This window comes from Branchiostoma floridae, chromosome 5, assembly GCF_000003815.2.
Source record: "Branchiostoma floridae strain S238N-H82 chromosome 5, Bfl_VNyyK, whole genome shotgun sequence".
Lineage (NCBI taxonomy): Eukaryota > Metazoa > Chordata > Leptocardii > Amphioxiformes > Branchiostomatidae > Branchiostoma > Branchiostoma floridae.
In genome coordinates, this window is record NC_049983.1 from 2169257 (window position 1) to 2180699 (window position 11443).

Consider the following 11443-nt stretch of genomic DNA (forward strand, 5'->3'; position numbering starts at 1 on the left):
GACCATGTACCGTTTTCGTCTAGCACTTCAAATCTCACAATTTTAGCTTCTTCACAGATCAAATCTTCAGGGTTTATATCTTTAAGCTTTTGCCCCGAAAACCTGCTGGGTTCTTTACATTTTATTTGGCCATCAAGCAGTGCCCCATTCATATTTCGCCTGAAGGGAGCCATCCTACAGTCACACTGCCAGGGGTTATTCTCAAGGTTTACAGTTTTTATCGGCATCAGGTCATTATATCCCGAGTACACCTTAAGTTGATTTTTATTCAGGAACAACTCCTTCAGTAGGGGCAGGTCTGAAAACACACCGGTCTGAATGTTATTTATGCGATTGGAGTTCAGGTACAAAAACTTAAGCTGTGTTAAGTTTGTAAAAGTACCAGCCGAAATGCTAGTTATCTGGTTTTTGTGAAGATGCAACGTTGTAAATTGGGGTAGATTATAAAATGCACCAGGTTGAACGTACGTAATCTGGTTAAAGGACAGGTCCAACCGTTTAAGCTTTGGTAGATTAGAAAATAACCCTGGTTGAATGTGGCTTATCCGGTTGTTTTCAATGTACAACCTTTCAAGCAGAGGCAAATTTGAAAACGACCCAGGTTTAATGCCGTCTATTTGATTATGGCACAGATCCAACCGTTTAAGATTGGGTAGATTAGAAAATGTCCCTAGTTGAATGTTGTTTATCTGGTTGTCGTCAAGGTACAAATTATCAAGCAGAGGTAAATTTGAAAATGACCCAGGTTGAATGTCATTTATCCGGTTGTTGGACAGCTGCAAATAGTCAAGCCGTGGTAGATTAGAGAATAAACCAGGTCGAATGGAAGTTATCTGGTTATAGAACAAGTACAACTTTTCAAGCCCTGGTAGATTTGAATATACCCCAGGTTGAATGTGGTTTATCTGGTTGTAGCCCAGGTTCAAATAAAAAAGTACTGGGAGATTTGAAAATGCTCCAGGTTGAATGACATTTATCTGATTGGAGCACAGGTACACCAGTTTTAATTTGGGTAGATTTGAAAATAACTCCGGTTGAATATTATTTATCTTGTTATAGTCCAGAGACAACCTTATAAGCTTGGGTAGATTTGAAAATGACCCAGGTTGAATGCTATCTATTTTGTTGTCGGACAGGTCAATCACGTATATATTGGGTGAAATTGAAAATGTACCATTCTGAATGTTGGTTAGATTGTTTCTACTTAAGTCGATTTTTTCTATGCGTGTGTACCTGGAGAAGTCAGACGGTTTCAAGGATACAATAGCGTTACGGTCTAAGTCCAATCTAACGATTTTTGTGGGAAGATCTTGAGGAACACTTCTGAGGTCTTTGTCCCTACAGTCACAGGTCCGGCTGCAGCTCTCACAGGGTGTGGCTGCTCCACTTTCCTTGAAGATCATCAGCAGAAGAATCAGACGCATCACCAGTCTATTAGACATGATTTGTCTGAGGAAAGATAAATATCATGCAGTTGTGATTTCATTCTATCCGAGGATAGAAAAAAAAGCCTGAGTAAGTAACGTTAGCAAACCTGGCAGAGTGGCGTGTGTTCCTGCTCCCGAAATACGCAAAATTATGACCCCGTGTACCTGGATATACAACCTCCGACTAGGGGCAAATCGGAAATTTACATAGAATCTAGCCACCGATTGCGTTCACACTCGCAATTCGAACCAAGGATTGTTTGCAAGTGTCTCAAACTACCTCCCAGGAATGGATTGCAAACGACCCGGATCGGTGAAAATACAAGCCGATTGGAGCGTTCTCACTCTGAAAAAACGATCCGGATCCTTGCAGTTAAAGCGGATTGCACGTTTAATCCGCTTGCTTTTTTTTTAGTGTGAAAGGGGTCTAAGTGTAATTATACTAACTTGATAAATTTGCACAGCAGCCAGAGGTGTCATTGTCTGTAGATGCTTCCCAAAACATACTAGATGATGAGACATGCAGAGATGTTGCAATAAATCACCAAACTACTATCTCTTACATCTTAGGAATGCAACTCCCAACATAAATGTTATCTATGTGCTCTGTTTATGTCATGTCTGCTGTGTCTAGTTGTTGTAATAATTTACTCCACACTGTAAGATCAACGGTACGGTATTCAAAGGTACTAATGCTAAGGGGTAACTCTTGAATGTTGATTCACTGATATTGAGGTTGAAAGATTTACTATTTTTGCGTCACAATATCTATTTCAAAATGTTTTACGTTTAAAACATATCGTTACAAGCAAAACATTTAGCTTTAGTTTTGCATTAAGATGTACATTTAGATTTAGCAGTGCAACGAGAATCTTTGCTCACTTTCTTCGCTTCGCTCACGTGCAATAGAGCACAAATCGTTGCTTAGGGACGCGAATCGTAATGAACGTGTTATGGAGTTCCCTTGTTTGAGAATAGCCTCACGCATGGCTAAAGAACCCGTCAAACGTATCGAAAAAAAGGAGGGACCCTTCTCAGTGTGTGTGTGAATCAAAACCATTTCGGCAACTAAAAATCGATGCCGAGTACCATTTTTTGTCCTGTGCGTTGAAAGGTTCATATCTGATGTATCCCCGAGAAAGGCCGACTTTCGACCAATCAAAACTCTGAAACCGAGGAGTGCATGTTACAGCTTCCTTTTTTTCATGTTTAGATTGGATCCGGTTGGAATATGCTAATGTCTGGACAGTAATAATATGTTTCTCCTCTGGGAAACATAATAAATATAGAATACAACACGGTGTATTCCGTATCGCCAAAGGTATCAGCCCGACCGCGGCTCGGATCGCCCGAAGGCCGGAGGGTGATCCGACCCGCGGTAGGGCTGAGACCGAGGGTGATGCGGAATACACCGTGTTGTATTTTATTTATGTCATACCCTCCGGAGAAAACCGCTGTTTTGATGCTAAATGCGCCAGAAGTTGAACAAATTTGTTGCTCTCGAAAAAAAAAAAAAACCGCTGGAACAGTAATGTTCCAACGTCCGAATCAGGTATTCGAACTTTCGATGGCGTCGTACTCGGCCCACTCGAAACAGTTCGATTTATTCGAATGGAGCCCGTGTGATAACCCCGGGCCGTACGGAAAGTTATCATCCGGTCCGGAACACCCGTATCGAACGTTTTCGCGTCACAGGTATGACATAATGGGGCAGACATACCAAAGCTGTTTTACTGTCAACAAGGCTTGATACATTTCATTACATTTCAGGAAGATGTCCGTATAGTTAACTGTGAATGACAACTTTCCTATTCTTGTGCAGAATTGTGGTATGTGTACGGAAAGTATTTAGTAAGTCCAACAACAATAACAAGACAATCTTTTCAACCATATCGATGTGTCTCGGTCAGTGTCAAAACCTATCAGTGTCAAAAGCTCCTCCCCTTACCCAAAGGGATAAAATATTTATTAAGTAATTGAATAGTTCGCTAACATTATGTAATGAAATTTCCTGTTGCAAATAGATATGTACATGATTGTGTACATGACACACCGTCTGCTCACCACTGCACTCTCAACTGCACGGGTAGGTGTAACGTATAAAGTTTTGGCCTGTCTAGACTAGTTAACAATGCAGATACCACTATAAGTTGCACATCAATGGAAAATCAAATCCGGCTTAAGTCGGTTAAAGCTACACATTTCAAGTGCTTAAATCTACAACGTTTGGATGTTTTTGTTTCAGCTATCACAAAGAAGAAATGAAACGAACATTTCATTTTACCTTTATGTTTGCAGGCTTAGAAGACAAAATTGAAATATTCTCTGGATCTCAGATGAAAAATAAAATCATGTTTTTATTCATGTTGTTGTTCTTAACAAGTTACTCCGAGACTGTAAACATTTCTTACACATGCCAGGGAAATACGCGTAGAAAGTCGATAGGCTTGAAGCAATAAGTTTCCAAAAACGAAAATCAAGGTCTTAATGTCCTTTCACATAGACAAACCAGCAATCGGATGCAAAAGCCCCTCAATGGGAAGAAGGCCTTTCAAAGTGCCAGAAAGACCAAGATACTATGATAACCAAAGATGCAAGCTTGCGGCGAGATTTGTAAGGCGTGAGACCCAAACCAGCGAGGCACAGCTGCGTTGAAAACTAATTTTGTAATATCAGAAAAATGGCACTTAACACGACTTTCCTCAGGTGTAAATGAATGCCTACCTCCGATAGAGACGTATCTCAAATTCAGACAGAACGTTAAACGGAGATATGGTGTTTGCCACAAAAAGATTGAATTTCAGAGATTAAAACAAGCAAATATCAGGTAGAGATCATTTGAAAACATGTACACTTTGCAGTTTTAGTGTCTACAATAAATAAACGTCTATCGGTAGGGGTGGGTGCTCGTACAAAAATTAGGTACATGTTTGGTTCAGGTCCAGAGGATCGGGTCCTAAAGGACCTAATTATATGTGAACTTATTATACTATAAATAATGGTCCATTTTGCTAACAAAGATTCTGTTAGGTTGAGTATCCGACGTCCACTGTTGTTTTAAAATCCTAGATTCATGTTAACAAAACTAACTACAGCCTCTGTTTTTGACCAGGTTTCGCTGTGAAAACTTGGTAAAAATGACTATCAACTCTTCTCTACTTCGCACTTGTTGTTTGCTTGGGCCTGTAAGCCCTAAAACACGTGAACGCCTGACGGTACAAATTGTTCATTTTCCTATCGGTTCAACATCCGGTATTATACAAATTTCTACTCAGGGTTTTTCCGGACCGGTCCAACAAGAAAAAACGATTTTGTACCAGTACACCGTATAACGTTAGGTACCCACCCCTATCTTATCTGTCGGACAAATTTTGAATTGCACGTTGATGTAATAAACCTCTCTTGCTCAGCTCTTGGATTTTGACAAACTTCCATGACATCTTTGAATAAACTCAGTCACTCATGAGAATCTCAGCTAAACATTGTGATATCTTAGTCCCCAGAACTAGAATATAATCTCCCTATTCATTTGTGTCTTTGTGCAAAACGAATAACGTTATTTTTTGACCCACAGCGTATGTTAAAAAAGCCTAATTCACTCTCATTATTCTACCGTAGATTTTTTTATTAAAACATCTACTTCAAACGGCTTTAGATTCTGTGCATTATATTATACGGATATGTTTGTTACTTTTCTGACAACCATTGTGCCCCTGTGTAGGATACTCTTATGTGTACATATAACTATTTGATACGTAAAACAGCAATAACAATGCAAACATCATTTAGTCATATCGATGTGCAATGGTCAGTGTTAAAGACCAGTGGTACTTACTTTCCTCCACAAGGTGTTTTTGAAGTATTTAAAAAATTCTAACCTGCTGTAAGGAATCTTCCTGTTGTTGATAGGTTTGGCTGCTGCTCGCGGATAGAAGAATGGATCGGATCGGTCACGTCACGAATATTTGTTTCAAAATGACCCCACTCGAAGCGTCCGTAGGTCTAGTTACTAAATATCGATACTAAATGTTACTCTGGGATAAGATTTACTATCTGATACTGTTGGTGCACATACGTACAGCTGTACACGACACACCGTCTTCTCACCACTGCTCTCTCAACTGCACTGGTAGGTGTACGGTATAAGGGTGTGGTCTGTCTAGACTTGTTAACAGTGCTGGTTCCACCACGCGTTGCACATCAACGGAGGATCAAATCCGGCTTAAGTCAGTTAAAACTACACATTTCATGTCCTTAAATCTACAACACTTTTGATGTATTTCTTTCAGCTATCACAAAAAAAATGAAACGAACGTTTTTTTTACCTTTATGTTTGCAGCCCTACAAGAGACAACATTGAAATATTCTAGGGATTACGAATTACTTTGTCCACAGCCACACACTTGCTGAAGCTTTCTACACAGAAAATCGTTGTTTTGACTAATCTAAGAGATGAATGAGTGTAAAGCACTGTGTGTGTGTGTGTGCGTATGTGTGTGTGCGTGCACGTGTTTGTTTGTTTGTTTGTTGCATGAGAGTCTCCTCAAGACTGTAAAACGTTCTCTGACATTGCTACAGAAACACTAGACGAACGTCCCACCAGTAAGCCTGTAACGCTTTAGTTCCCAACAACGATGAAAAATCATAGTCTTGATGTCTTATCGATTGGTCTTTTCATATAAAACAAAACAGCAAACGGATGCAGACTTTTGATAGTTAACCCCTTAAAGGCAGAGTAATCTTCCAAAGTCCTCATCCAAGTCGACAAAACATATAATTAATTTACATGTAGATTTGCTATAAATCATCATCATGGGGTCGTGTGGCGCAATCGGCAGGGTGTTCGATTCAGAGGTTATGGATTGGTTTCTGTTATAGTACCACCTGTGCCCTAGGGAAAGGTATTTTACACGACGTTCCCCGCTTTTCTCAGGTTTCAGTACCTAGCTTCAGTTTGGGCCGTCCCACAGATGATTGTGATTGAGGAGACACCCTGGGGACGACAAGTCACCCTCCACACTTATCAAAAAGAGTAGGGTCCTTCCCGGTGTGAGTGGTTCAAACCCTACAGTCCGTCTACTGCACATGGGGCAATTGCTGTCGTGTTGAGGTTACCTGAGTTACCCTTGAGATAAAGCCTCGCCCATTGCAAGCTGAGGGAGTGACAAGTAACAATCACCAGTCGGGGGTGCTAACGCTGTGGCTAAACCGCCACTTATGGGGTTATATGCCCTTTCGAGACTGATACAGGAGGACGAGAATGCAGATCTCCCTTCTGGGCGAATGATGTAAATGAATAATGTGAACCGGGACGAGAGGGAATACAAGCTTAGCCACTTTTTGGATTGTTTTCTCACCGCAAAAGCGCCGCCTACATCGCTACATATAGCGGTGAGAAGCAGAACCCCAGTTAGAAGATCTGACGAAGGTGTCTGAGAAACATCGAAACGTAAACAATAAAAGACCTGCTGGTTTTGTAAAAAGAATTCTCATATATCATATATATTCTACCAAACTGATTAAATCATTTTCGGATGTAAATCACTGTAAACATATTAATAGGCGAATGTCCTAGTTCCCCAGGACACGTGCTCAGAGTAATTGAATATCTACTCCTGACGAAGGTCGACGGATGTGCGACCGAAAATTTGACTTGAGCAATTTCGTGTGTTGAATGAGAAACTTGAATATAAATTTAGATTATACCAACACAGATGAGCTTTGATGCTAATATGAGACGAAAGTTTGCTATGCCTCCATCCTGTCATTTGTAGTGAATCGTCAAATCCAGACAGAATATGGACCATTGCTCACTGAGGCATGCCGCCACTCTTAGTTAAAAGGTATGGTTCTTAAATGTGTGAGAGGTATTGCCCTGCCTTAACACGAGATTTCCATTTAACGTCATATGCGAGGGACGTCCGTGATCGAAGCCGGGTACATTTACATTTAAGTGAAGGGAGAAAAGTCTTGTACTTTTCTTGAGGGCACAGGATCGGTGGCATGATAGGATTGAAACCAGTACGATTTGTTTATTAGCAAAACATTGTGATATTTTAGTCACGAAGATAATCTTACTTCTCATTGCCCCAAATTCAACTCATTCGATGAAAATTTGAGCTTGTTGTAGTATACAAAACCATGCGCTACCTTTTGACTCACTCCGTAAGACGTAACCAATGAAAAAAGTCCAATCCACAATCATCATTGTACCGGTAGACTGTTCTAAACGACTATTCTTATCGAATAACACAAAAGCTTTGATATTCTTTGCTGTATATATTCCATTAAGCTGTCTATAAATTTGCTGACAACCAACGTGACCATTTGCAGAATACCTGTATGGGTACATAAAACTATCAGTTATGTTTAACAATGATAAAAAACATTACTTTTACCCATATCAATGTGTTAACGGCTATACTTTTTCCCTTTTTCCCCCAAGGTAAAATGTCAAATAAATGAAAGAATGTCTAACCTGCTGTAAGAACTTTCCCTGTCGTTGATAGGTTTGGCTGCTTCTCGCGGATAGGAGAGTGGATCAGATCGGTCACGTCTGGATATTTGTTTCAAACTGACCCCACTCGAAGGTCGAGTTCTGAATCGATACTAAATGTAAGTCTGGGATATGATCTACGGCTATCTGACACTGTTGCAGTACGTACAGCCGTACACGACACACCGTCTTCTCTCCACTGCACTCTCAACTGTACTGGTAGGTGTAACGTATAAGGGTGTGGTCTGTCTAGACTAGCTATCGGTGCAGGTACCACCACACGTTGCAGATCAATGGAGAGTCAAATCCGGCTTAAGTCGGTTAAAACTACACATTTCATGTCCTTAAATCTACAACATTTTGATGTGTTTCTTTCAGCTATCACAAAAAAAAAGAAATGAACATTTTTTTCACCTTTATGTTTGCAGGCTTATAAAAGACAAAATTGATATATTCTCGGGATTACGGATGACTTTGTACACACCCACACACTTGCTGAAGCTTTCTACTCAGAAAATCGTTGTTTTGACTCATCTAGGGATGAAGGGATGTGAATCACTGTGTGTGTGTGTGCGTGTGTGTGTGGGTGTGTGCGTGTGTGCATGTGTTTGTTTGTTTGTTTGTTTGTTGCATACGAGTCTCCTCAAGACTGTAAAACGTTCTCTGACATTGCTACAGAAACACTTGACGAACATGTCACCGGTAAGCCAGAACCATTTAGTTTCCAACAAGGATCAAAGATCATAGCTTAATGTTCTTAAAAAGAAACAGCAAACGTTGCACATCAAGGATGTTTAAATCCGGTTAAAGCCAGTTAAGGCTCCGCATTTGATGTCTCAATTCCCCAACATTGTGATGCAGACTTTTCAAATAGGAAAGCCAAATATCAAATAAAATAAATACTTTCTTTTCTTCATGTTTGCAGTCAAAGAAGGTACACAAAAATTAAACATTCTTTGAAATGCCACACTAGCTGAAGCTGAAGCTTTTTACACAGAAAATCATGCTTTGACTGACTAATGAAAAGTACCGAAATAGTATCGATCATTGTGCCTGTGTGTTGTTTTACATTTTGTTGTCTAAAAGTCACTCCGAAACTAGAAACATTTCCAGTATAGGAAAATTCTTTTACAGAACCAGTAGGTACTTACTTATATTCGAACCGGGACGAGGGGGGATACAAGCGCAGCCGCGTTTGGGATTGTTTTCTCACCGCAAAACTTCCAATTGCAATCAATTTGGCTACTCAAAGCGGTAAAAAGCAGAACTACAGTCAGAAGCTCTGAGGAACGGATGAATACGTCCAGCTTCACACAAAGACTGAAATGTTATTTTACATAGAAATGGGTTTGCCTTATTCACTAACAAAGTGTGAATCACACGTGGAAACAGTAATGACAGTAGTTTGATAACAACCTTATTCTATCTAGTTGGAATTTGTCTTTGTTTTGGCTTGTACTGAATTACGTTGGGCAAAAGTGTCTTCATTCATTTAGTCAAGTGTTTTGTAAAGTACTTATCAATTAACAAGAGAAATGTATCGTGAATCAGCGAGCTTAGTTTCATTTCTCTTAGTTTTCGGCCTTGATTCGTGGTGAATTTCAAGAAAAAAAATACCACCTACGTTGTTTCTGGAAAGTTTAACCTGTTTACAAAAGCTGCACAGTTTTGTATACAAACACTCCTTGTCCAAGTGTCATTGCTTATGTGTATCATTCATGTGTTCCCTATCAATGTGCATTCAGAGAAAACAACATCTAAACTAGATGTTCGGTAACCTCATACCTTAATAGAATGCTAATATATTTTATGCAAATTACTTAATCATTTGCATGATTTATGCAGGTAAATATTCGCCTTCAACTAACACGTCACAATTATTGTTGCCATCATTTATCTTTAAGCAGTTTTGACAATTTTGTATTGAATTTGCAAATTAGTTCCTTATTTGCATGTTAGGTTTTTTTTTCATGTACCACCTGTAATGATTTACTTGCTATATATAAGGTCCCATTGATGTATTACTCCAAAAACTAAACGTCACAGGGGTCAGAGAATCTTAACTTTTCTTACCAGTCTGGACCGTTTGTACTTTGTCCAAAAACTGATAGGTGGCGCTTTCACGTCATAATTGCACCTGTTTCTAACAGATGTCAGAGGTTAATACGTTGACGTACGACACCCAGACTTTCAGGGGTGATAGAGAAGACAGTATTCTTTAGTTTGATAGTTTTATTTAATACATTAAAGTAAATGTCTCATTGATGTATTATCCCGACTGGGTAACCTAAAAGAGAACAGAGCCAAAAATTAAACGACAGTATGGACGCGTGTTTTTAGCGGTGAGAAATTCCCTTTTAGCCAGCCGATCTGATCCCAAAAGTTAGATTGGTGTAAGTTTGTTTGTAACTGAAGAAAATAGCAGGTAAAGTTTGGCAGCCGCGCGCTAGGTCGGAGGTACACAGTCCTGAGTTCTGGGTGGCAGCTAAAAAGTTCTTGTTGCGATGCTTGGCTAACTGCATTTTGTAATTGTCCTAAAAAGACTGTACGCATAGAGGCTGTTGGGAATTTTTACGAGTAACTGTGCTCAACAAAGAATGAATAAGATTGATATATTTCAAGTAGGTTTATTATGAACGCGCCCATGTAAAACACGTATTATAACATAGAAGTCTATGGGAAGAAAAAAAATCATCAATTATTAATGGGACCTTACTGAAGTCCAGTTATACATTAGTCTATTTTCATTATCTTCTGTGATTGTTTGTTGCAAAAAAATAGTTTTGAAAATTCAAGGTGGTGGATATAAGATGACGGAGCCCAACTGGTATCTTAGATATACATGACGTCATTTTATGAAGTCATTTTGACGTCATTGATAATGCTATTGGTGACACAAGTTCATAAATCTGTTATCATTTGCTGTTACATTTTGTAGCATGCCTTGCAGTTTTCTGGGAATAACCCTTTTTAACGATTTCAGCTAATACAGTAAAATTGATGACGAGATAATTACGTCATCTCGAAATATAATAGCATCAGGATTCTCGAAATCTTTATATATTATGTCTACATCACTCTCCTAAAATTTGATGGCCATAATAATGTATTAAAGAGTTTACAGGGGTCAGAAGGATGGGCCTCCAAAGAAGACAACAACAACACCCAACACCCCCTCCCCTCCCTGTCCTTGGATGACTAAAAAGCCTGATTAGGTTTAATGTAATTTTGACACGTTCATTTCGCCTGCTACACCCCAGGAGGCGACTTGGTAAATCGCTTAATTGCTTCGACAATGGGACATGGTATAGGTTACGTTACTTAGGGCACTAGAAGTTAATAAGTTTACTTGTCGCTATGTTAACTAATAAATTGAAGGAGCCGCCTCGCAAACAAAGTTTTTTATCACTACCAACTGGAGTAGGCTGGATACAGCATGTCTGTCGGCCTTTAGAACTGAACAGAACATTCTTGCAAGGGAATGTGTTGATCTTTTTTCTCTAAAGGCAAAGTTGAAATG

The 11443-nt window shown here is 39.5% G+C and overlaps 1 protein-coding gene across 1 annotated transcript; it reads right to left on the minus strand.

The window, feature by feature from the left end:
* Positions 1–264: 264 nt before the first annotated feature.
* On the minus strand, positions 265–1442 carry LOC118415504 (slit homolog 3 protein-like). Its single transcript, XM_035820165.1, has 3 exons — positions 1146–1442; positions 640–833; positions 265–298 (listed from the first exon to the last, which is right to left on the minus strand). The coding sequence occupies exons 1-3, from the start codon at positions 1440–1442 to the stop codon at positions 265–267; spliced, it is 525 nt and encodes a 174-aa protein (XP_035676058.1).
* Between the last annotated feature and the right edge of the window lie 10001 nt (positions 1443–11443).